This window comes from Microcaecilia unicolor, chromosome 6 (genome assembly GCF_901765095.1).
Source record: "Microcaecilia unicolor chromosome 6, aMicUni1.1, whole genome shotgun sequence".
Lineage (NCBI taxonomy): Eukaryota > Metazoa > Chordata > Amphibia > Gymnophiona > Siphonopidae > Microcaecilia > Microcaecilia unicolor.
This window is the reverse complement of record NC_044036.1, coordinates 85801254-85828613: the sequence shown is the minus strand read 5'-3', so window position 1 is coordinate 85828613 and position 27360 is coordinate 85801254. Positions and strand designations below refer to the sequence as shown.

The following is a 27360-nucleotide window of genomic DNA, read 5'->3' as shown; positions in this document are numbered from 1 at the left end:
GTTCTTTGTATATGTGCAGGGATGAATTATTTCCACTGAGCTTAGCACCCCCAATAATTTTGAAAAGTTGGCTCCCATGCCTCGTGCCACTCGCCCTGGCCATCTATCAGTAGCAGTGGCATAGCTACAGGTGGGCCTGGGTGAGCTGTGGCCCACCCAATTTGCACCCAGGCCCACCGAAAATTGTGGCTCTCTTGATGTGTGGCTGGTGGGAATCCTCAAACCCCACCAGCTAAAGATTTCCTCCTTGTTAGGCAGCCAGTGCTCTGCCACACACCAGCCCCTCTGCACGTGTTCAGTTTTCACCAGGCAGAAGCACTGAGCAAGTACGGAGTACTGGCACCGGCTGCCCGAGGAGGAGGAAATCTTCAGCTCGGGTATTTAATATTTTGTGTTTGAGGGTAGGGGGAGAGCAGAGTTGAGGGCGGCCAGGAGGGGCTGAATTCTGTGCCCATCCATTTTCAGCTCAGGCCCACCCAAAATTGGCTGTCTAGCTACGCCCCTGCGTAGCCAGACCTCAATTTTTGGGTGGGCCTGGGGGTGGACTGGGTGGGCATGACCCACATATTTCCTCTCTGTCCATCCCCCTCCCGTAAAGATAAATATCTGGGCTGGCGTGGATCTCTGGGCCCTGCCAGCTGAAGAATCTTCTGGAGGCCCCTAAGGCTTGAGAAGTCTCATCCCTGTGCCAGTCACCAGCGTGGTGAGAAGCAGCATTCAGCAGCATTGCCTGTGTGCCTGCCTGCCTTTTAAAATAATTCGTCTCCCCAGGCTCCACTGCATTTACTTCTTCGCCCGTCGCAAAGCGCTGCCGTTCGCACAGGCAGCTCCGCTCCCCTTTGCCACGTCCATCCGGCCCTCTCTGATCCACTTCCTGTAGTGGATACGTAGGGCCAGATGGATGCGGCAAAGGGGAACGGAGCTGCCTGTGCGAATGGCAGCGCTTTGCGACGGGCGAAGAAGTAAATGCAGCAGAGCCTAGGGAGACAAATTATTTTAAAAGGCAGGCAGGCAACGCTGCTGAACGCTGCTTCCCGGACCTGGCGGAGCCGCGGGAGAAAAGGCAGCGACAGCAGCAGGATGTTGGATGGGGCAGGCCTGGAGGGAAAGTGGCTAGGCCTGGGCAGGATGCTGGCGTCAGAGGCTCAGGAATGCTGCAGCTGACTGCCAAGCTTGGTTGAGGGGATTTCTGAGGACTTTTACAGGATGTCTTCAGCTGACAGGGCTTAAGGATCCCTGCCAGCTATTATATATAAATTTTAAGTTACGCTTCAGGGGGGGCACAGGGAAAGGGCCTGAAAGTGGGCATGGGAAATATATTGTGCCCACCCAGTTTGCTGGTTGGCTCACCCAAAATTTGGTGTCTGGCTATGTCACTACTACTCAGATAAGTCCTGCTGAATAGCAACCCCCCCAAACAAATAAATAATAAAACAAATACCTGTCACTGCTTTAGTATTTGCCCCCTTACTGCGTTTGCCACCCTTTTCGGCCCAGATGCGGATGGTGTACTCCATGCCTGGATACAGGCTGGTCAGTGTAGTGGAGGCCTTGTCCTTCCCTACAGTGACCTCCTTGGTTTCCCCATCCTCAGAGGTGTAGCTCAGCATGTATCTGTCTATAACAGCTTGTGGCCGGTTCCAGGAGATGGAGACTGTGTCCTCTGTTACTCTGTTGGTCACTAGATTTGTAGGACCATCAATTTCTGTATAAGAAACAGATAAACCCATTACTGTTAGGTGGAGTTATCAACAGAGTTATTCTGCAAGAATATTATTTTGTACAAATATAAATATTTAAATATTTATGCACAAGGGGAGAATTTTTGGTAGATACCTAAGTAGGTGGATGACCATCAGGCTCATTTTCAAAAAAGATGGACGTCCAAAAAGTGACATAAATCAGCACTTGGACATCCTTCTCACAGAGACGTCCAAATCGGTATAATCGAAACCGCATTTTGGACATCTTTGTCAGAAGTCCGTCACAAGGACATCAAAATCACAAGGGGCGTATCGGAGGTGTGTTCAAGGTGGGACTTGGGCGTTCCTAAGACTTGGACGTCTTTGAGCCTTAATGGAAGAAAGCAAAGACGTCTAGGACTAAAACTTGGACGTTTTCACCTAGACCTGTTTTTATTACGAATAAGGCACAAAAAGGTGTCCGAAATGACCAGATGACCACTGAAGGTAATCGGGGATGACCTCTCGTTACTCCCCCAGTGGTCACTAACCCCCTCCCACCCTCAAAAAACATGATTAAAAATATTACTTGCCAGCCTCTATGCCAGCTTCAGATGTCATACTCAGGTCCATGACAGTGCATGCAGGTCCCTGGAGTAGTTCAGTAGTAGGTACAGTGCACTTCAGACAGGTGGACCCAGGCCCATATCTCCCCCCCCCTACCTGTTACATTTGGGGGGCTCAACACACAAGGTAAGGGAGCTGTGTACCTGGGAGCATTTTATGAAGTTCACTGCAGTGCCCCCTAGGGTGCCCGATTGCTGTCCTGGCATGTCAGGGGAGCCAGTCTACTAAAAATGCTGGCTCCTCCCACATCCAAATGGCTTGAATTTGGATGTTTTAGACTTGGATGTTTTTGTTTTCAAAAATGGCCGAAAATCAAAGATGTCCAAATCCAAGGACATCCATGGTATTTTCGAACAAAAAGATGGAAGTCCATCTTTTTTCAAAAATGACCTTTTCCCCACCTCTGAATTTGGACATTTTACAAAGACGTCTAAATTCCAACTTAGACGTTTCTTTTGAAAATGCCCCTCCATGTATCTCCAGTTGCCTAAAATTTGCCCCAGGTGTTCAAACAGCTGTTATGTATGCTGTTTTAAAAATCTGACTATGACTAAACATGTCACTGCATACTGGCCTAGTGTACTTGCATGCTTTGCATTGCTTGAATTTCTTTTTTGCTATGTTTTAACTTTTATTGAAACATTTTCAAAGAAAAAAATACAAAATCAAAATTACAGAATGCAAATTGACAAACATTGCCAAATATAATGGAATATCCCTTTAGCAATGTAAGTTTCACATCCATATGAAACTTTTCCACAGATATAACTATACTCCCTAACTCAATCCCATCCCCATCCTTCAACTCTAAATGTAACTATCAAGTTGGATCACGTTCAGTTATATATTTTATTTTTATGTATTTTATTTATTGGAATTTATTAACCACCTTTATGAAGAGATTCACCCAAGGGTGGTGTACAGCAGGCTTGTTTAACATAAAATGTATAATTTAGTTAACAGCATAACAATAATAAAATAACCAAGTATAAACATACATTTAATAAATGAGGCACTTGAAAATAGTAAATTGAAACCTAATAAACAGTATCAGAAATATACACATTTAATAGCACTGGAACTCAAATACCAGAGATATAATACAACCTTAGCATAATACTAATGATACACCTAATAAGCATGCATTATAACATTCAACTAACATAGATACAATGCTAAAGATTTTCTGCAATACGGCTTACCATATAGCTGAGGGACCAAGAGCAGATATATGATGGGAACAAGATGTGTGGTACATTTGCTGCTACTTGACAAGTTATCTACTCTCTACAAGCTACATAATGCCTGGGATTCTGGCACTAACACATCTCAAGAGAAAAGGAAGGTATAAATTATATCTTTGATTAAATTAATTGTGTAACATGTATACATATCCAGCACAAATGGAAAAATGCTGAAAGCAACATCCAAATTGCATTTATCTACACAATTGACCGTGACATACATGAAAATCTCAGTGGTGGGAAGGCTGTCTGTAATCAGAGCATGAAATCTGCAACGTTGCAAGTGTATTTGGAAAAACTTCACCCTGTAAATGCTGAATATGGTTTGGATCTTTTCAAGCAGAAGAAAGCTCGGTGTGATTCATCTGGCACTTTACCCAAAATTGGAGTTTCTCCAACTCGAAAACCTGCTTTGAATTTGAATGCATCACAGAAAGTGGCTCATTGGATTGTTGAAAATAAAAAGCCACACGAGAAACTTTGATCAAATCATGTACTTGTGAAACTGTGACAAATAATGCTTTGATTCACTCACAAATTTCAAGATATAGCTTCATATATTCTTCAACAAGTGATCAAGGAATTGAAAGCCAGTCCTCTCCCATTCAGCATGCTACTGGATGAAAGCCACTAATGCAGCTCTGTGTAGTCAGCAGCTAGTTTGTGTATGATATGTGAACAGTACTTCTGTCAAGGAAGAATGCTTCTGGCAAGCCACTTCTAGGAAGCAAAAATAGCAATGGATATATTCAACATGGTCAATGTATTTTTTGCAAATCATGACTGCTGACTTGAGCAAGAAATTAGAAACATCTTGCAATCATAGGGATCCATCAAATTTGCAAACAAATGGGGGTTAGGAGGCCTGATAAAAGCAGAAGCTCTTCACGCTGCTGTCACTCCTGTATCATGGCTTCGACACGTACCTGCCTGAAAACTGCTGCCCCAAAATTTGAAGGACAAAGTCCAATGAAATTAATGAGATAAATCATTGCCTCTTTGAAGTCTCTATCAGAAAGCTGGCTTAGAGGACTATGCCCTCCTGAATCACATGGATGTTCGTTGGCTCTTGAGGTCAAGTTTTCACTCAACTTATGGAACTTTGGATGGAGGTTACCATGCTTCTCCAAGACAGAACAAGCTATTTCTGCAAAAATTTTGAAATTCTGGTTTTGTCCTAGATCTAGCGTATTTGGTTGAGCTAATGATGGGTCTAATGCTATGATCATGGATGCCTCCCAAAAAATTCTCATTGTTTTCTACAGGAGAGTTTTACAGGCTGCAGAATGATGATAAGCCATTCTAAAATCCCTATCACCTCTACCATCACCACCATTACCACCACCAACAAACAATTTGGCACAGAAAAACACAAGCAGAGAGAATCAGAGAAAAACCTGAAGCAGCTAATGAAGTATGAGGCCAAACAAACATCTTCCAAAGACCCACCCATCACATTAGGGTCTCTGAGCTCAAATACTTACAAACTATTCAGAACACTGCAATCAGGCTCCCTTGAAACTCATCTAAGTTTGATCACATCACACTCCTTTTATTTAACAATCAGTAGTTTTCTATTATTTTTTGGGGTCCAGTTCAAGGTCCTTCTATTAGTCCATAAAGCATCATTCTCACTCATTCCCAACTATTCCTCCTGCTCCCTCTGCTTTCAGAATGAAAATCTTCTCTCTAGCCACCCTGTAGATGTACCACCAGGCAAGTTGTATTCTTTATAGGTCCTTGGTAGTCCTTGCCTGCTCCCCTTCGGAAAGAGTCTTCACACAAGAAGTTTAAGGTGAGACTCAAGACTCGCTTTTTTGTTAGTCTATGGCAGTACGATGGGGATTGCTCTTTCTGGGCAGCACTAATGGAAACGGTTGGCAACGTCATTAGCTGCAGTTGCACCACTACATATTCTACTCCTGGGGGAATTCTGCACTACTATGCAATGCAGAATTCCCCGCCTCCACAGACTGCACAGAATTCTGCCTTTCCCACACAGAATTCTGTGCGGTCTGTCTTTGCAGACAGAGCAGCACAGATACTGGCAGCTGGAAAGTGACCCCCACCCTCCCTACACACTCACCAGTCCAGGGTGTAGGAGGAGGAGGAGATGCACAGACACAGGTCAGGCTGCTTCCTCTTCTGCTGCAGCGGTTCCTTTAAGCTGTATGGATGTACTGAGGCCTGCGCGGCTCAAAGAAACAGTTGGACTCGGGATGGCTGAGGAACAAAAGCAGCCCGATGTGCAGCTCTGCAGCAATTCTTCCTTCTGCTCCTACAGCACTGGACTGTGAGTGTGCAGGGGGGTGGGGAGGGGGTCTGGAAAAAAGTAGATGATGGTGGGTGCAGGGATAGGGTTACCATACATCCAGATTTACCCGGACATGTCCTCTTTTTGAGGACATGTCCGGGTGTCCGGACAGGTTTTGGCCAGCCTGCCCATTTGTCCGGATTTCTGGACAAATGGACGAGCTGACGCTGATGTGCGGGCAGCGGGCTGACGCTGACGTGCGGCGGACCTCCCTTCCCCTTACTCACGATCTTCCCTGGTGGTCTAGTGACTTCGGGGCAGGAAAGAGCCCCCTCTTTCCTGCCCGGCACGCTGCTCTGCATCCTGTATGCTGCCTGTTATAGTCTTGGCGAGATTCAAAATGGCCGCCGAGAATTGAAGTCTCACGAGGCCGCTTCAATTCTCGGCGGCCATTTTGAATCTTGCCGAGACCGTCACAGGCAGCATACAGGATGCAGAGCAGCGTGCCGGTCAGGAAAGAGGGGGCTCTTTCCTGCCCCGAAGTCACTAGACCACCAGGGAAGATCGTGAGCAGTGGTGTGCTGGAGCAGGCTTTCACAGGCTCGTAAGAGCCGGTTGTTAAGTTTTTAAGAATTTTGGGAGCCGGTTGTTAAAGTAGGGCCCTCCATGGCTACTTTAACAACTGACTCCCAAAATGTGGGCTTGGGCCCCCTGCTAAATTCTCTTTTACTTTCCTGGTGGGGTTGCTGAGCCATACCAGCCAAGTAAATAGACTGCTTCTGCTCCCCGCTCCTTGTTTCCAGCTCTGAACAGCAGGCTGGGACTTCTCCAGCATGTGTGAGAAGCTTCAGCATGCTGCTCAGAGCAAGACGTTGGGAGTGGTGGCAGTCCATTTATTGGCTGCCAGCAAAGGTATGCCTAGCGTGCCCGCACGAAGGGAGGGAGGAGAGAGAGGCAAGTGTTGCTCCCCCCCACCCTTGTCACCCCTAGCCCTTCCAACTGCAGAGCTGGCTATGTTCGGACAGAGCCTGTTAAAAATTTACCAGCACACCCCTGATCGTGAGTAAGGGGAGAGATGGTGACGGGGCCGGGGGGAGGGGAGGTGAGGTGAGGGGGTGACCAGGGGAAGGGGAAAATGTGATAGGGGGTGGGGCGAGGTGCGACAAGGGGCGGGGCGAGGTGTGGAAAGGGGCGGGCGAGGGCGTAAAAGGGGCGGGGTGAGGGCGTGAAATGGGGCGGGGTATGGACGTGGCAAGCGTCCTCTTTTTTAAGGACAAAAAATGGTAACCCTATGCAGGGAGTGGTACTAGACTGTAGTTGCAAGGAGGGCCTGGAAAAAAAGGTGGACGGAGGTTGGTGCAGGGAGGGAGTTGAAAAAAAAGGTGAATGAGGTATGTGTGTGTGCCATGGGAATGGAGTGGAGGTCTGCATGAAAGTGCATGGGAAACTGCAGTGGGGGTGGGAGGTGTTTCATACATGGGGGGAGATGCCAGCCCTTATAATAGGGGAATTCTGCACCAAAAAATCTCTATATATAAAACGCACCTCCAACGTTCTATGAAGCCTCCACAAGTCTCAACGTTCTAAATGCATGGTGGTGAAACCACAATTTGCCCTTGAGTGTTTGCCCCGCCCTCGCGTCAAACGTGATGACGTTCAGGGCAGAGCAATGGCACTGAACCAATCACATCGCTCAGCCCTCTACGTCATCATGAATGACGCGAGGGCGGGGCATAAAAAAAACACCACCACCAGGGAGACCGAGGAACGGAGCTAGGAGAGCCTAGCCGAGGAGCGCAGTTAGGGAGAAAACCGAGAAGGACGGAGTCCAGGAGACTAAAGGCGGAGACAATGGACTCCTCCACCCCCTTTTTAAATAACACAAAGCACGTCCATTTTCGTCCACAATTCCTTTGATAATATCGCCCCACAGGGCAGGCCTGGCAACAAAACAACCAACAGAAGAGGCGGGGGCAACCAACCAATGAAAACAGGTAAGAAGGCAGAATGGGTCCGGCATTCATCCAATTTTATTAGGTAAGAGGGAAAGGGACGGCCACAGACAGCAAATCGGGTAGCAAGCAGCATGCAAGCAGCCAATCGGAGAGCACGACTGACGAGGGACGTCATGGGACAAGGAAGCAAGTGATGGCATCCGAAGCGGAGCGGGGCAGTGGCCGGAGTGGGACCGAACCCAAGCGGAAACCCGGAACTACCTTTGAGTGCAACAACAGTCTGGAAACACTCTGGAAACAGTCTGTGTGGACACCTGTTCTGGTAACGGAGCGTCCTCCTGACATCATTGTATGCATGATATCACCGTTGCTGTCTAAGCGATGACGTAACTACTGTAGCAGAGAAACCACTTTTCCAGACGTCAAGACGTCTGACGCGTACTCGCTCTGCTATGCCATGTGCACCCACTTCCGTAAATCCCCTATCACGGGCCAGGTGTATAGAACCCATGCAGCCGATCGCTCACTATTGTCACATCCCAAATATATATGTGTGTCTCTCTATAAAACCCATGCAGCCACTCTGTCCACCACTGTCATATCCTCGCTCTCTGTATGTATGTGTGTATATATATATATATATAACCCATGTATAAAAAAAAACAGAGTACACACAAAAAGAGAAAAGAAGCCAACTCTATGAATAAAAACAGTGCAACAAAGAGTAGTCTTTGTTGCTAAATAGTGTAAATGCCATGCAGCTGCTATCTTCACATCCCAGGCAACTATCCAGCTTATTTTCGAAAGAGAAAAACGCCCAAATTCCGACCTAAATCGGGAGATGGACGTCTTTCTCTTGTGGGTGCCCAAATCGGTATAATCGAAAGCCGATTTTGGGCGTTTCCAACTGCACTCCGTCGCGGGAACGCATAAAGTTGACGGGGGCGTGTTGGAGGCATGGTGAAGGCGGGACTGGGGCGTGGTTATCGACTAAGGAGAGATGGGCGCGCTCGGCTGATAATCGAAAAAATAAAGGCGTTTTTAGCCAGAATTTAGGACACTTTTTCTGGACCCTGTTTTTTCACGAACAGGTCCCAAAAAAGTGCCCTAAATGACCAGATGACCAACGGAGGGAATCGGGAATGACCTCCCCTGACTCCCCCGTGGTCACTAACCCCCTCCCACCAAAAAAAAACAGAACTTTAAACACTTTTTTTCCAGCCTCTATGCCAGCCTCAAATATCATCCCTAGCTCCATGACAGCAGCATGCAGGTCCCCCGAGCAAATTTAGTTTAGTTGGTGCTGCCCGGATCCATGCAGAGAGCAAAAATCGGAAGGAAAAAAAAAACATGCAAGTGCAGTTGGGGACGTCCAAATTAAAAATTAGTAAAAAAGGAGATTTGAACCAGCCACCTTCTGAGTCCCAGGCTAGTGCTCTAAGCACTGCACCACATGAATCAGTTGTTTAGATGTCCTTCCCTTTCCATCATGTCAGCTAAACAGCTGTGATTGGCTGACAGAAACTTAGAGGGACTTAATGGAAAGGGAAGGACATCTAATCAACTGACTCTGTAGTGCAATGTTTAGAGCACTGGCCTGGGAATCAGAAGGTGGCTGGTTTGAATCTCCCTTTTACTATTTTTTAATTTGGACGTCCCCAACTGCACTTGCATGTTTTTTTTTTCCTTCCGATTTTTGCTCTCTGCATGGGTCCGGGCAGCACCAACTAAACTAAATTTGCTCGGGGGACCTGCATACTGCTGTCATGGAGCTTGGAATGATATTTGAGGCTGGCATAGAGGCATCTCAGGGGGCCAGTACACTACCAATGCTGGCCCCTCCCATGACCAAATGCCTTGGATTTGTTCGTTTTTGAGCTGGGGCGCTTTGGTTTCGATTATCGGTGAAAAACGAAAACGCCTAGCTCAAAAAACGCCCAAATCCTATGCATTTGCCTGGTACAAACCGTATTTTCGAAACTAAAGATAAACGTCCATCTTTTTCGAAATTACGATTCGGCCCGCCCCTTCACGGACCCATTCTCGGAGATGGACGTTTTTACAAATGGGCATTCGCGTTCGATTATGCCCCTCTATGTCACACAAACACACTCGCACATTCACTCTTTCTCTCTCACACAGTCACTCTCACACACACTCTCTCAAACATACACACTCCGAGGAAAACCTTGCTAGCGCCCGTTTCATTTGTGTCAGAAACGGGCATTATTTACTAGTTACAAATAAAAGGTGCAGAATTTTCAATTTTTTTTGCACAGATTTCCCCAGGGAGTAATATCCTATTGTTGCTCTACCTTCTTCTTTCCTATTTTATTCTGTTCTCTTTTTCTCTTATTTATTTGGAGTTTTTTGCAAGTTGCTTTCTTATCCTGCTTATGAATGGTAGTAGAGTAAATAGCTGAATAAACGTAAACATCTACGGCCTGATATTTAAAAGGATTTAACCAGGCAGGAGAGGATCCTGCCCATTTGAACCCTGCTGAGCGAACTGGTTGCTGATATTCAGCAGCACTTAACTAGATAGTGCACACAGCATACCACTGCTAACAGGCCATTCCCTAACCAGCTAGGTTAGGGCGAACTGGGGACAGAATTAGGATGAAGTAGCAGTGGCGTAGCCAAGGGTGGGCCTGGGTGGGCCCAGGCCCACCCACTTTGGGCTTAGGCCCACCCTGTAGCAGCACACCTATGATGTGGCTGGCAGGGATCCCCGAGCCCCACCAGCTGAAAATTCCCAACAAGTGTCCCTCCTGCATACCTTGTACATAACAGATCTTCGCCTGCAGAGAGCAGAGACTGATACATACTGCTCGCACCGGCCCCAAAGCCTTCTCTGTGATGTATTCCTGCCTATGCAGAAACAGGAAGCTGCATCAGAGGGAAGGCTGTGGGGCCAACATGCAGTGTGTATTAGTTGCTGTTCGCTGGAAGTGAAAATCTGCTATTTAAAAGGTATGCGGGGGAGGGGGATGTTTGCGAGATCATATGGCATTCAGGCGAGAGAGGGAGAGACCAAATCACTTGTGGAAAAGAGCAGAGTTCTGCCCACCCATCTTGGGCACAGGCCCACCCAAAATTGGGTGTCTGGATACGCCCCTGTGAAGTAGCAACATAGCTGGTTAGCAGACTTATTCAGTCTACTAACCAACAAAGAAAATGCTTAAAGTTATAACAGCAAAACAACTGTCCTAACTTTGTGTGCCAAGTTAACCAGGCACTGGTCTAAATATCAACCAGTGCCTGGTTAACTTCCAGGGCAGCAGACATACCCAGACAGATATTCAATGCACATAACTAATTTATATATCTCAATTTGTCTGTTCAATCCCTAGGAATTTTTGTTAAAAAAAGGATTTATGTGGCCAATGCTGACTGCATAAGTGCTTTTCAATATCGACCCCCATATGTGCACGACGTCCTTTTCTATCATATGTCACAGCTAGTTCTAGACACTCACCTGTCACTGCTTTAGCACCTGCCTTCATGCTGCGTTTGTCGCCCTTCTCAGCCCAGAGGGCGATAGTGTACTCCATGCCTGGATGAAGGCCAGTCAGTATGGTGGAGGCCTTGTCCTTCCCCACAGACATCTCTTTGGTTTCCCCATCTGCAGAGGTGTAGCTCAGCATGTATCTGTCTATAAGAGCCTGTACTGGGTTCCAGGAGATGGAGGCTGTGTCCTCTGTCACTCTGTTGATCACTAGGTTTTTAGGGCCATCAATTTCTTGGAAAAGAAGATTTTACAAGAGAAATCATTTTTAAAAAATCAAGGCAACATCATTGAAATTCTGCCATGTATATTGAAATGACTTTAGGGATACAGAAAGGGTGTGGTTAGGTCAAGGGGGGGTGACAATATTTGCATTCTGAAAAGCCCATGAACACTTTCGATAAGTATTTGGCACCTGTTTTACAGCAGGTGCACAAACATATACTATACAATTAAAATGGTGTCCCAGTCTCATGGCCAACACCGTTTAAAAGGGAAACCCACATGGAGCTTCCCTTTGAAAATGAGCTTGCACTCCTACGGTGACTGCAGAGGAGCCTCATATAGGACTTTAAAATGGTTCTTGCAGCTGTCTGAGTGGTACCACATTTGAGTTTGCTTGACTGGCGTTTCGGCCAACATGCTAGGCTTTCTTCAGAGTGATGCATCAAGCAAACATGGACTTGGCATCACCCAGACAGCTGCATGAGCATGTCACCACAGAAACCTAACATAACATATGTCCCATATATGTTTACTGCTGTACATTGATGTCAGCAGATATCATATTTGAAAAAGCAATTATAAATGAAATATAACAGTAGACATTGTAAAGGCAATTCTATAAATTGGATGCTAACACTGGCCATGAAATGTTGCTACTCTGAGATTCTGCATAGAATCTTGTTACTCTTTAGAATTCCAAAATCTTGCTATTCTTTGGTATTCTAGATGGAATGTTGCTACTATTTGGATTTCTGCCAGGTACTTGTGACCTGGCTTGGCCAATGTAGGAAACAGGATTTTGGGCTAGATGGACCATTGGTCTGACCTAGTATGGCTATTCTTATATTCTAACATTTATGTGCTCACTGTATGCATAAATGTTTAGAATACCAGCACTTACATGCATATGTGCGCACATACCCGTATTAAGTGTTAGCAGAGTGCTTAAGTGCTGTTCTGCAAATACACTCTTAACTAACACAGTGCATATTTGCAAGGGGAGCAAATACATGAGCAGGCCTTGGACAGGACATAGATGGGACTCCTACTTATGTGGGTAGTTTACAGAATATAGGAAGTTACACATGTCCCTGCCTCCTTTAGACGCCCACACTTATACCAGCTGGTGTAACTCCGGGCTCCTAAATGTTAGATGTGCTAATACTGATTTACCTATGTAGTATATAATGAAACCTAGATGTCTAGGGTCCATTGTAGAACAGGCTCCTGCCACACAATGCAGACACTCGCTTTTAGACTTACCTGTATGTAATCATGATCATAAATGTATCAGTTAATTTATACAGGGCTCCTTTTACATAGGCGCGCTAACGTTTTTAGCTCTGCTAAAAATAAGCGTTCACTGAACTTTAGAGACACACATACATTCCTATGGGCGTCTCTATCATTTAGCATGCGCTAATCATTAGCACACACTAAAAACACAAGTGCGCCTTCATAAAGGACTCCCCAAGTGATCAATAGAATGGAAGAACACTGCCATATCTATGTGTATTCTTTCATTATAGAGTTGCAAAACAGTTGTTAAACAGAGGCATTACTCACCAAAAGTGTGTGTATTTTCCAGTGTTATGACAGAAAAGGACAGTAGGAGTGCACAACTTAACTTGCATCTGAAACATGTTGCTACTCATAATTCTCCTACTTTCAGCTAATTCTGATATTAATTAAGGGGCCATTTTACTAAGCCGCGTAGGCGCCTACGCTCGTCCAACGCATATCAATTTGGAGTTACCGCTCGGCTACCACGTGGCCTGTGCAGTAATTTTATTTTTTATGTGTGCCCACTATGCATGTATATATTTTATTTTGTGGCACACAGGCGCTAATTGGCATTTTAACGTACGTTGACCATTACTGCCCGGTCTAGTGCATGAGACCTTACCACTAAGTGAATGGGTGGCAGAAAGGTCTCAGCAAAGCTTTTGACACGGTTCCCCACAGGAGGCTCTTGAATAAACTAGACAGGCTGAAGATAGGACCCGAAGTGGTGAACTGGATTAGGAACTGGTTGATGGACAGGCGCTAGAGGGTGGTGGTAAATGGAATTCGCTCGGATGAGGGAAAGGTGAGTAGTGGAGTACCTCAGGGATCGGTGCTGGGGCCGATTCTGTTCAATATATTTGTGAGTGACATTGCCGAAGGGTTGGAAGGTAAAGTTTGCCTTTTTGCGGATGATACCAAGATTTGTAACAGAGTGGACCCCCTGAAGGGAGTGGAAAGCATGAAAAAGGATCTGCGGAAGCTAGAAGAATGGTCTAAGGTTTGGCAATTAAAATTCAATGCGAAGAAATGCAAAATGATGCACTTAGGGAGTAGAAATCCACGGGAGACATATATGTTAGGCGGTGAGAGTCTGATATGTACAGATGGGGAGAGGGATCTTGGGGTGATAGTGTCTGAGGATCTGAAGGTGACGAAACAGTGTGACAAGGCGGTGGCCATAGCGAGAAGGTTGCTAGGCTGTAAAGAGAGAGGTGTGACCAGCAGAAGAAAGGAGGTGTTGATGCCCCTGTATAAGTCATTGGTAAGGCCCACCTGGAGTATTATGTTCAGATTTGGAGGCCGTATCTTGCGAAGGATGTAAAAAAATTGAAGCAGTGCAAAGGAAAGCAACAAAAATGGTATGGGATTTGTGTTACAAGACGTATGAGGAGAGACTTGCGGACCTGAACATGTATACCCTGGAGGAAAGGAGAAACAGAGGTGATATGATACAGACGTTCAAATATTTGAAAGGTATTAATCTGCAAACGAACCTTTTCCAGAGATGAGAAGGCGGTAGAACTAGAGGGCATGAAATGAGATTGAAGGGGGGCAGACTCAAGAAAAATGTCAGGAAGTATTTTTTCACGGAGAGAGTGGTGGATACTTGGAATGCCCTCCTGCGGGAGGTGGTGGAGATGAAAATGGTAACGGAATTAAAAAATGTGTGGGATAGACATAAAGGAATCCTGTTCAGAAGCAATGGATCCACAGAAGCTTAGCAGAGATTGGGTGGCAGAGCCGGTGGTGAGAGGCAGGGCTAGTGCTGGGCAGACTTCTATGGTCTGTGCCCTGAAAATGGCAGATAATGGCAGATACAAATCAAAGTCAGGTATATACATAAAGCAGCACGTATGAGTTTATCTTGTTGGGCAGACTGGATGGACCGTAAGGTCTTTCTCTGCCGTCATCTACTATGTTACTATTGAGCTTATTTTCGAAAGAGATCGCCGGCCATCTGCCGACACAAATCGGGAGATGGCCGGCGATCTCCTCATCCCGGCCAAATTGGTATAATCAAAAGCCGAATTTGACCGGCGCCAACTGCTTTTTCGTCGTAGAGCCGGCCAACCTTCAAGGGAGGGTACAGAAATTGGGATGGGGGGTGGAGTGGGGGCATGGGCGTGGTTACGAGATGGCCAGCTTCACCCTATAATGAAAAAAAGATGGCCAACTCGGACGAGCATTTCGCCGGCTGGACTTGGTCCATTTATTTTTAGGTCCAAGTCACAAAAAAGTGCCCCAATTGACCAGATGACCACCGGAAGGAATTGGGGATCACCTCCCCTTACTCCCCCAGTGGTCACCAACCCCCCCCCCCCCCCAAAAAAAAATTAACATCAAACATTTTTTTGCCAGCCTGATATGTCATGCCCAGCTCCCTGACAGCAGCATGCAGGTCCCTGGAGCAGTATTTAATGGGTGCAGTGCACTTCAGGCAGGTGGACCCAGGCCCATCCCCCCCCCCTACCTGTTACACTTGTGGTGATATATGTTGAGCCCTCCAACACCCCCCAAAACCCACTGTAGCCACATGTAGGTGCCGCCCTTCACCTCTTAGGGCTATGGTAATGGTGTAGAGTTGTGGGGAGTGGGCTTTGGGGGGATTTGGGGGGCTCAGCACCCAAGGTAAGGGAGCTATGCACCTGGCAGCTATTTTTTTTTTATTTTTAGAAGTGCCCCCTAGGGTGCCCGGTTGGTGTCCTGGCATGACAGGGGGGCCAGTGCACTACAAATGCCAGCTCCTCCCACGACCAAATGCCTTGCATTTCGCCGGGTTTGAGATGGCCGGGCCCGGTTTCCATTATGGCTGAAAACCGAAGCCGGCCATCTGCTCTACACCCAGCGATCTCAACATTTGACCTAAATGTTGATTTAGCCGGCCCCAACCGTATTTCGAAAATACAGTTGGCTCCGCCCCTTTGCGAAGCCGGCCCCGAACATGGCCGGCAATCTATTTGGCCGGCACCGTTCAATTATGCTCCTCTCTATGTTACTATCCTGCTTATTTTCGAAGGAGAAGGGCGGCCATCTAACAACACAAATTGGGCGATGGGCGCCCTTCTCCTAAGGGCAGCCAAATCGGTATAATCGAAAGCCGATTTTGACCGCCCTCAACTGCTTTCCGTCACAGTATGGGCCAAAGTTCAAGGGGGCATTTTGGCAGTGTACTGAAGGCGGGAGGGGGGCGTGGTTAAGAGATGGCCGCCCTCGGCCGATAATGGAAAAAAGAAGGGCGGCCATGACGAGCATTTGGCCGACTTTACTCGGTCCATTTATTTTCAGGACCAAGCCTCAAAAAGGTGCCCAAACTGACCAGATGGCCACCGGAGGGAATCGGGGATGACCTCCCCGTACTCCCCCAGTGGTCACCAACCCCCTCCCACCCTAAAAAAATTTTAAAACATTCTTTGCCAGTCTCAAATGTCATACCCAGCTCCATGACAGCAGTATGCAGGTCCCTGGAGCAGTTTTAGTGGGTGCAGTGCACTTCAGGCAGGCGGACCCAGGTCCATCCCTCCCCCCACCTGTTACACTTGTGGTGGTAAGTGATGAGCCCTCCAAACCCCAAAACCCACTGTACCCACATGTAGGTGCCCCCTTCATCCATAAGGGCTATGGTAGTGGTGTACAATTGTGGGTAGTGGGTTTTGAGGGGGATTTGGGGGGCTCAGCACCCAAGGGAAGGGAGCTATGTACCTGGGATCAGTTAATAAAGTCCACTGCAGTGCCCCCTAGGGTGCCCAGTTGGTGTCCTGGCATGTGAGGGGGACCAGTGCCCTACAAATGCTGGCTCCTCCCACGACCAAATGCCTTGGATTTGGCCGGTTTTGAAATGGCCGGCCTCGGTTTCCATTATCGGCGAAAACTGAAGCCGGCCATCTCTAAGGGCGGCCATCTCTAAGGTCGACCCAAATGGCGAGATTTGGCCGGGCCCGACCATATTATCAAAACGAAAGATGGCCACCCATCTTGTTTCGATAATATGGTCAGGGACGCTTCTTTACAGAGCCATCCCTAGAGATGGGCGCCCCCGTTCAATTATGCCCCTCTATGTTGCCTAAAATGGACGCGTGCCAGTTTTCACTTTGCCGCATGTCCATTTTCAGACCCCCCCCCCCCCCCCAAAAGGCATTTTTTACAGGTGCGCTGAAAAATAGATGTGCACATTTAAAACACGTGCCTACACTAGTGCAGGTTACTTTTCAGCGCACCTTAGTAAAAGGACCCCTAAGTACGGAGTTGGAATGACACAACAGTTATGTTGCAGAACTTAAAATGCCAACTTTATGCAACATTGGAAAACATACATGTTTGGGAGAAAACTGGCTTCTCCTGTCCCTGCTGAAGAACAGTAAAATACCTGGAGGCAATCAGGAAGTGATGACCAAACAAAATGAAGAACTACTGTATGTTGATGACTTGCTTTTCCACTGTGTCACAGCTCATTCAGGACACTCACCTGTCACTGCTTTAGCACCTGCCTTCTTGCTGCGTTTGCTGCCCTTCTCAGCCCAGAGGGAGATAGTGTACTCCATGCCTGGATGAAGGCCAGTCAGTGTGGTGAAGGCCTTGTCCTTCCCCACAGCTATCTCTTTGGTTTCCCCATCTGCAGAGGTGTAGCTCAGCATGTATCTGTCTATAAGAGCCTGCACTGGGTTCCAGGAGATGGAGGCTGTGTCCTCTGTCACTCTGTTGATCACTAGGTTTTTAGGGCCATCAATTTCTTGGAAAAGAAGATTTTACAAGATAAATCATTTTTAAAAAATCAAGGCAACATCACTGAAATTCTGCCATGTATATTGAAATGACTTTAGGGACACAAAAAGGGTGTGGTTAGGTCAAGGGGGGGTGACAATATTTGCATTCTGAAAAGCCCATGAACACTTTCGATAAGTATTTGGAACTTGTTTTACAGCAGGTGCAAACAAATACTATACATTGAAAATGGTGTCCCAGTCTCATGGCCAACACCGTTTAAAAGGGAAACCCACATGGAGCTTCCCTTTGAAAATGAGCTTGCACTCCTACGGTGACTGCAGAGGAGCCTCATATAGGACTTTAAAATGGTTCTTGCAGCTGTCCGAGTGGTACCACATTTGAGTTTGCTTGACTGGCGTTTCGGCCAACATGCTAGGCTTTCTTCAAAGTGATGCATCAAGCAAACATGGACTTGGCATCACCCAGACAGCTGCATGAGCATGTCACCACAGAAACCTAACATAACATATGTCCCATATATGTTTACTGCTGTACATTGATGTCAGCAGATATCATATTTGAAAAAGCAATTATAAATAAAATATAACAGTAGACATTGTAAAGGCAATTCTATAAATTGGATGCTAACACTGGCCATGAAATGTTGCTACTCTGAGATTCTGCATAGAATCTTGTTACTCTTTAGAATTCCAAAATCTTGCTATTCTTTGGTATTCTAGATGGAATGTTGCTACTATTTGGATTTCTGCCAGGTACTTGTGACCTGGCTTGGCCACTGTAGGAAACAGGATATTGGGCTAGATGGACCATTGGTCTGACCTAGTATGGCTATTCTTATATTCTAACATTTATGTGCTCACTGTATGCATAAATGTTTAGAATACCAGCATTTACATGCATATGTGCGCACATACCCGTATTAAGTGTTAGCAGAGTGCTTAAGTGCTGTTCTGCAAATACACTCTTAACTAACACAGTGCATATTTGCAAGGGGAGCAAATACATGAGCAGACCTTGGACAGGACATAGATGGGACTCCTACATATGTGGGTAGTTTACAGAATATAGGAAGTTACACATGTCCCTGCCACCTTTAGACGCCCACACTTATACCAGCTGATATAACTCCGGGCTCCTAAATGTTAGGTGTGCTAATACTGATTTACCTATGTAGTATATAATGAAACCTAGATGTCTAGGGTCCACTGTAGAACAGGCTCCTGCCACACAATGCAGACACTCGCTTGTAGACTTACCTGTATGTAATCATGATCATAAATGCATCAGTTAATTTACACAGGGCTCCTTTTAGTTAGGCGCGCTAACCTTTTTAGCTCTGCTAAAAATAAGCGTTCACTGAACTTTAGAGACGTCCATACATTCCTATGGGCATCTCTATCATTTAGCGTGTGCTAATCATTAGCACACACTAAAAACACAAGTGCGCCTTCGTAAAAGACCCCCCAAGTGATCAATAAAATGGAGAAACCCTGTCATATCTATGTCTATTCTTTCATTATGAAAAGTTGCAAAACAGTAGTTAAACAGAGGCATTACTCACCAAAAGTGTGTATATTTTCCAGTGTTATGACAGAAAAGGACAATAGGAGTGCACAACTTAACTTCCATCTGAAACATGTTAACATGTTGCTACTCATAATTCTCCTACTTTCGGCTAATTCTGATATCAATTAAGGGGCCATTTTACTAAGCCACGTAGGCGCCTACGCTCACCCAACGCGTGTCAATTTGGAATTACCGCTCAGCTACCGTGTGGCCTGGGCAGTAATGTCATTTTTTTTATGCGTGTCCACTATGCACGCAAGAAAATATTTTTTTTCCGGCGCACAGGCGCTAATTGGCATTTGAACGTGCGCTGACCATTACTACCCGGTTAGTGCGTGAGACCTTACCACTAAGTGAATGGGTGGCAGAAAGGTCTCAGACCCAAAATGGACGCACGCCAGTTTTCATTTTGCCGCATGTCCATTTTCAGCCCCCCCCCCAAAAAAAGGCATTTTTTTACAGGTGCGCTAAAAATGGATCTGTGCGCATCTAAAACACATGCCTACACTAGTGCAGGCTACTTTTCAGCGCACCTTAGTAAAAGGACCCCTAAGTGAGGAGTTGGAATGACACAACAGTTATGTTGCAGAACTTAAAATGCCAACTTTATGCAACATTGGAAAACATACATGTTTGGGAGGAAACTGGATTCTCCTGTCCCTGCTGAAGAACAGTAAAATGCCTGGAGGCAATCAGGAAGTGATGACCAAACAAAATGAAGAACTACTGTATGTTGATGACTTGCTTTTCCACTGTGTCACAGCTCATTCAGGACACTCACCTGTCACTGCTTTAGCACCTGCCTTCTTGCTGCGTTTGCCGCCCTTCTCAGCCCAGAGGGAGATAGTGTACTCCATGCCTGGATGAAGGCCAGTCAGTGTGGTGGAGGCCTTGTCCTTCCCCACAGACATCTCTTTGGTTTCCCCATCTGCAGAGGTGTAGCTCAGCATGTATCTGTCTATAAGAGCCTGTACTGGGTTCCAGGAAATGGAAGCTGTGTCCTCTGTCACTCTGTGGGTCACTAGATTTGTAGGGCCATCAATTTCTATCAAAGAAAGATTTTACAAAAGAAAAGATTTTACAAGAGAAAACATTTTAAAAATTACAGGAGATCCCAGATTTTTAATAGGAGGAGTGGTCTAATGGTTAGTGCAACGGGCTCTGCTCCTGGCTACCTAGGTTCAATTCCCCCTGCAGCTCTTTGTGACCTTGGGCAAGTCACTTAACCCTCCATTGCCCCAGGTACAAAAACTTAGATTGTGAGCCCTCTAGGGACAGAGAAAGTACCTGCATATATGTGTACAGCATTTCTTACGTCTAGTAGCATTATAGAAATGATTAGTAGTAGAACATCTATCTTACCATACTCTTAAAAGGGAGATTTAATTCTCCTTGTTCAATGGGTGGACAATCTTTATACACAGAGGGCTGCATTAAATATCAGTATTATCCCTAGTGGGTTGCATACAGAAAATTATCAAATGCACCATATAATTCACTGCCAACAAAACTCAATGTGAATGAACATAAATTAAAACCAAAACAGTCTGTTATCGTATACCTCAGTCATTAGCTTACTATGCGATGATAGGCACTAGCGCATGCCTACCACGCACCAAAAAGCACTGCCATGAGACACATTGAGGCATCCTGTGGTACTGTGTCATTCGGCACATTCGAATCCCGTGCTAAAAAATAGTTTTGAGCAGAATGGCATATTAAATCTGCCATTCCAGTTTTTGAGGTCTTTTTCCTCCATAATTAAAAATTCTTTATAAATTAGAGGATTTTTTTTATAAATCTATATAAGTTACATTTTGGAATCACCACTTTTTTGGTGTGATAGTTGGAACATACACTATTTTCTCTATTTTGAAGCAGTGTTGTATACCAGTTATTGAGGCAGACTTACAGATCTCAATATTTATACTTTAAAATATAAAAGACTCGGGTTGTGTATTTAAATATATATATAAAAAAATTTAGTGCTAAGAAAAACCCACATGACCAAATTAAATGCTCAAGTGCAAAGGTCACTGATCTCTGTCATCACAACAGGGCCCTGTTTACTAAGGTGTGTGTTTTTAGCGCACCTACACTTAGCACCAGGGCTTTTTTTGAGGGGGTACTTGGGGGTACTGAGTACCGGCACCTTTTCCATTGTCTGCTAAGATTGACCCATGGTCTCCAAGTTTTAATGAAAGAGCTCAGGCTCTACACACCAATTCTGCCTCGTCATAATTCTGTGACTGGTTGCAGGGGGTCTGGCTATTATGGGCTGGGTCCCTCAATCATCACCCCACCCCTGAAGGGTGGCCTGACATTTGAGTACCGGCACCTATTTTGCTAGAAAAAATGCACTGCTTAGCGCATACGCTAACCATGTAGGTGCCTATAGGGATATTGTAGGCACATACATGGTTAATGCGCTGGCGGTAAGGTCTCAGACCCAAAATGGACATACACCAATTTTTATTTTGCTTCATGTCCATGTTTGGCAAAATTTTTTAAAAGGCCTTTTTTACATGTGTGCTGAAAAATGGATCTGTGCGCATCCACAACACACGCCTACACTACCACAGCCCATTTTTCAGCGCGCCATAATAAAAGAACCCCCCAGTTTCCCTAATGTCTGGACTGGCACTGCAGAAGAGGATGATAAGGGTGAGCAGCTCCATTTACATTTTGATACTTTTAATCCTCCTCACTTGAATTAGGGCTAGATGCATCAACCAAACGTTAAAAAATCTAAATCGTAAAAGTGCTTAACGAATTTGAAACAACGAAGAATGCACAAAAAAAACAGCTCAGAAATGTTCAGTGTGGTATTGAAAAGTACAATGTATCAAGCGTTCATTATCCCCGTCGGTAATTTGCTCCTTAAGCATGCGCAGAGCAGCCACAAACGTATTAAACCTACGTAGGTTGCTTACGTCAGACTGGGGCGTGCGAGGGGGGGATCCCGACCTGCAAGCCTTTTAGCTGTCTGATCTAGCAGAAGAGTGCAGTTGAAGATAACTCTAAAAAGAACGACCCTCGTAAATCCCCTTTTGTAACCAAAGACCTCTTTGCAGTTTGTTTACAGTACTGGGAAAATTGGCTTTAGGGGATAGCAGAGAGTGTTAATTTTCAAAGCTGTTGGAGAAGGGGAGAGACAGGATTTTTAAGCTGCAGGGAAAAGCAGTATGTTTTGTTTTGTAATGATGCAGGGGAAAGCGGAGAGCCACGTGTTTGTGTTTGTATCTCACTTTTCTTTTTAAACATGCTGGCTTGGATTTTTATGGTGCAGGGGGCAGCGGGGAGATGATAGCTCAGGCCTTAACGACAGGTCTGAGCACACGCACACATAAAATTTCTGACGGTAAATGATTCGTTGCAATCATCCGTATGGTTAGTGCATTCCGAATTGTCCACATTTCAATGGTAGTTTCTCCTTTGCATTCCGTTTTCGTTAGCTGCTTGCTTCATAGGAAAAAGGCCTTTAATGCATGCAATGGTTAGGAATTTCCTTCGTTAAAGGGTTGTTAGAGGGTCGTTAAGGTTTAGTGCATCTAGCCCTTAATGTCAACCAGTAGTAAGATTACTCTTACAGCACCAATAAATTGATTAGCCTATAAGGTTCTGCCTGCCTTTGTCAATTTTCTTACACCAGACTAACACTGCTACCCCTTTTAAAGTTTTCATAGTGATCATGTCACAGAACTTGATATTTCAACCTGTAGTAGCATTGTTGCATATACACATTTGGCTCCTGTCTTCTGCTAGAGTATAACAGACTGCATGGAGGTAACAAGGAATTGGTGATTTAAAGAAATGAGCATAGATAACACATGTTCCCTAGTTGCCTTCCCTTTATTTCACAGCTCATTCTGGACACTCACCTGTCACTGCTTTAGCACCTGCCTTCTTGCTGCGCTTGCCACTCTTCTCAGCCCAAAGGGAGATGGTGTACTCCATGCCTGGATGCAGGCCAGTCAGTGTGGTGGAAGCTTTGTCCTTCCCCACAGCTATCTCTTTGGTTTCCCCATCTGCAGAGGTGTAGCTCAGCATGTATCTGTCTATAAGAGCCTGTACTGGTTTCCAGGAGATAGAGGCCATGTCCTCTGTCACTTTGTTGATCACTAGGTTTTTAGGACCATCAATTTCTTGGACAAAAAGAGTTTTGCATGAGAAAAGGTGAGAAAACAGTTTCAGAAGATATCACAGAAATCTTGCTATGTACATTGAAAAAGCTTGAGAAATGTATTTTAAATGTAATAGTCGCAAGTGACAATAGATTTCCTTCTTACATGATCAGGCTAAGTATGTTTTTACCTCTATTAGAGGCCAACATACCCAAGTCTAAAGAATTTTGCAGACAGGGACCTACACATGAAAGAGAAAAAAACATGCAAAATTGCCAAGAACACACAAAATTGCCTACAGTTCAGGGTTTTAATGATTTTTACAAATGTAATATTTTGCAAAATTCTGCATACTATGGGGGAATTCTATAAATGGTGCAGTAAAGCATCTGCTGCTAATTAACTCCAATTATTGATTGCTAATGCCTCATTAACTAATTAGTGTGTGAGCGCATCTACCCTGAGTGATGAAACTTGGGTGCCCAACTTTTGGCGACATACATAGAATCTGGGGGTAAGTTCTCATCATTCAACATGCTGTAATAAACTCAGGAATGAACTAGTAAGCATGACATAAATATAAGCAGTACCAGTGGTGCCGCTCACTGATGAGGATTTCCCATCCAGTCCATCCTTCACAGACCAAACTGTGATTTGATATGTGGTAGAAGGTTGTAAACCTGTGAAGAGAGAAAAGGTGGAGACTCCGTTATGCACAAGGAGAAGCATTTCTAAGAATAAACTCATGAGACGTAACATTACAAACTGCAATGCTAGACTAGTAGACATTCATCAGGACTTTTTCTACTAGTACTGTATTTTTAATACTCAATATCAAACACTAGGAAATGTAGTTAAAAAAAGAAAGAAAGAAAAGAAAAAGTAGGATTACAAATCCCAAAATGCCAAAAGGGGGGGGGGGGGTTTAAAGCAGAAAACAGGAACCATCTGGGTACTACACAGCCCATTTGGTTTCTAGGAAATAGTGGACATTAATCCAAAAAGCCCAAATTTCTCAAAGAGGAAAGACATGGCAGCTCCCTATGTTTGGGATCAGGGAATGTAATTATCTTCTTGACATCTTTCCCTGCCATCTCTGCTCTGTCCAAGCTCAAGACTGTTTACCTGTAATGATGTATCTGCTCTTCACATCTTTGCTCTTTGGTACTACCACCTCTGTCTCCTGCCCCGATGGGGTCAAGTACTTCAGTTTGTAATAATCCACTTCTCCTTCAGGGTTCTCCCATTCCACTTCCAGTGAATTCTCAGTCTCTTCTGTCAGCCAGATGTTGCCAAGTGAAGACATATCTGTAAAAAAAATAATAATAATCAATATTGTAAATTACAAAATTGTCACATGACTGATGCCAAAGCAGTTTATCCTATGACACAGATATACTGAGGTATACTGCAACAGGAAACAATTTTCATTCAATAGGGTCATCTCACATAGAACTGCAAACCAGTGGCGTAGCCACAGGTGGGCTTGGGTGGGCCAGGGCCCATCCACTTAGGGCTCAGGCCCACCCAACAGCAGCACATATTTAGTGCTAGCTAGTGGGGATCCCAAGTTCGTCAGCTGAAGACCTCCCCCTGATGGTTCTGAAAACACTGCTCTCCACTTCTGCAGTCTAAGCTTCCTAAGCTGCTGATATTGGCCTCATCACATAGCAGGGGGGTCGGGGGGGAGGAGGACACTTGGAGGGGCATAATTGAACGAAAATGCCTATCTCCATGGGCGTTTATCTCCAAGAACGGGTCCGTGAAGGGGCGGACCGAACCGTATTTTGGGAAAAAATAGACGCCCATGTTTTATTCAACAATGTGTGAGCTGGGCGTTTTTGTTTTTCAGCGATAATGGAAAATGAAAGCGCCCAGCTCAAAAACGAATAAATCCAAGGCATTTGTTCGTGGGAGGGGCCAGGATTCGTAGTGCACTGGTCCCCCTCACATGCCAGGACATCAACCGGGCACCCTAGGGGGCACTTTTACAAAACCAAACAAAAAGGTAAAAGAGCTCCCAGGTGCATAGCACCCTTCCCTTGTGTGTTGAGCCCCCCAAATCCCCCTCAAAACCCACTGCCCACAAGTCTACACCATTACTATAGCCCTAAGGGGTGAAGGGGGGCACCTACATGTGGGTACAGTGGGTTTGGGGGGGTTGGATGACTAATAAGCATTAAGCAGCACAATTGTAACAGGTAGGGGGGATGGGCCTGGGTCCACCTGCCTGAAGTCCACTGCACCCCCTAACAACTGCTCCAGTGACCTGCATACTGCTGTCAGGGAGCTGGGTATGACATTTGAGGGTGAAAATAAAAAGTAGAGAAACTTCATTTTTTGTGGTGGGAGGGGGTTAGTGACCACTGGGGGAGTCAGGGGAGGTCATCCCCGATTCCCTCCAGTGGTCATCTGGTCATTTAGGGCACTTTTTGGGGCCTTATTCGTGAAAAAACAGGGTCCAGGAAAAGTGTCCTAAATTCTAGCTAAAAACGCATACTTTTTTCCCATTATCGGTGAAATGCGCCCATCTCTGTTCGGCAGATAACCACGCCCCAGTTCCGCCTTCGCCACACCTCTGACACGCCCCCATCAACTTTGTCCGCATCCGCGACAGATTGCAGTTGAAAACGTCCAAAAATCGGCTTTCGATTATACTGCTTTATTCGTTTTTGTGAGATAAACGTCCATCTCCCGATTTAGGTCGGAACTTGGGCGTTTTTCTCATTCGATTATAAGCAGGTTGGTGCCCACCCACTTCTTGACTAGGCCCACCCAAAATCTGCTGTCTGGCTACGCCCCTGCTGCAAACACTAAAACCTAGTCATATCCAAGGTCTGAGTCATGCTTGAAGATATTCAGCAAACCCATCATATGAAGGAAGATCACTTCCCTACCTGTACTAGCTTCCAGTTGTCCTGGCTCACCGGAGACACCTTTCTTCACCTGACGCAACATGACCCGATAACGGGTGCCGGGTACCAGGTTCAAGATCTCATACGTGATCTGGTCTTTGGGCACTCTAACTTGCTTCATGGAGGACTCATCTCCAATTGGGTAGTAGCTGATGGTGTAATAATCAACCTCTGTTCCTTTGTCCCAGCTGACAATTAAAGAGTCTTCTGTAGATCTCAGCAGCCGCAGGTTCTGCATGCCAACCACTAGAAAATTTTAAAACACATTGAGATATTTTCTGCTATATATATCTTTCATACTGGAGTGGCTGAGGTCAAAATAAAGGGAATGTGCTTTGAAAACGTATTATTTCTCTACAGCTTTTTTCTGATTCGTCTTTATGATTACTCTATGTGGCTGGTTGCTAGCACTGATCCTTGGCAGTTACCCTGTCCACTTTGTATGTTCGTCCACCTATCTTCTGACTTGTACTCCCTTTTCTTTCCCACGTGATTCAATGCCCTCTAACACTAGTTTTATCTTTCTTGGTTTACCTGTTATGTTATTGATTGTAACCAGTATTTTTTTTCCATGTGTATTTCCCTTGTTAGTGTGTCAGTTTCTTCTCTTTTATATCAGATTTTATTGTACAGGATAGGGTCTCTTCAACTTGTAGAAGAGATGACCGAGAGGAGACATGAAAGAGGTCTGTAAAATCATGAATGGTGTGATTGGGGATGATTATTTACTCATTTCTAGTACTAGGGCACACTCCATGGAGCTAACTACTAGCAAATTTAAAACAAATTCTAGAAAGTATTTTCTTCAGTCAACACATAAATAAACTAAAGTATTTTCTGCCAGAAAATGTAGTCAAAGCTATTAATTTAGGTAAGTTTAGAAAAAAGTTTTTTCATTTCCAGGAAAGGCTTTTCACAAGCAAGTTCACTTTAGTTTCAAATAGCAATTGACTGTCAAACGTTACCCTAGTTAAAATCTCATCAGTCCACACATTATCATTCTGCCTGGTCTATAAATATGAAAATTAAATTGACACATTTCCTGGCAGCATATTTCAAAAGTTTAGTTACTGTAAGTGTTAACAAAAAAAAAATACTCCCCTGGTCCTATCACTACATGAAAGGGAAGATAACCATTTTCTATTTACCTGTTCTTCCCCATTAATGATGGCTGGTAGTTGGAAGGCGGGGATAGTGCTGGGCAGACTTATACGGTCTGTGCCAGAGCCGGTGGTGGGAGGCGGGGCTGGT

General features: G+C 45.3%; 1 protein-coding gene across 2 annotated transcripts in view; it reads right to left on the bottom strand.

The window, feature by feature from the left end:
* Positions 1-27360, bottom strand: part of TNN (tenascin N) — a 131768-nt gene that overhangs the window by 47879 nt on the left and 56529 nt on the right. The window contains exons 7-14 of one of the 2 annotated variants that reach the window (XM_030207587.1): positions 26092-26355; positions 24320-24502; positions 23785-23874; positions 22952-23215; positions 19852-20115; positions 17245-17508; positions 11241-11504; positions 1442-1705 (exon numbers count right to left, since the gene is read on the bottom strand). In XM_030207587.1, the coding sequence (XP_030063447.1) occupies positions 1442-1705; positions 11241-11504; positions 17245-17508; positions 19852-20115; positions 22952-23215; positions 23785-23874; positions 24320-24502; positions 26092-26355 (1857 nt within the window). The remainder of the gene's footprint in view (positions 1-1441; positions 1706-11240; positions 11505-17244; positions 17509-19851; positions 20116-22951; positions 23216-23784; positions 23875-24319; positions 24503-26091; positions 26356-27360) is intronic. The other variant, XM_030207588.1, reaches the window with a different exon arrangement.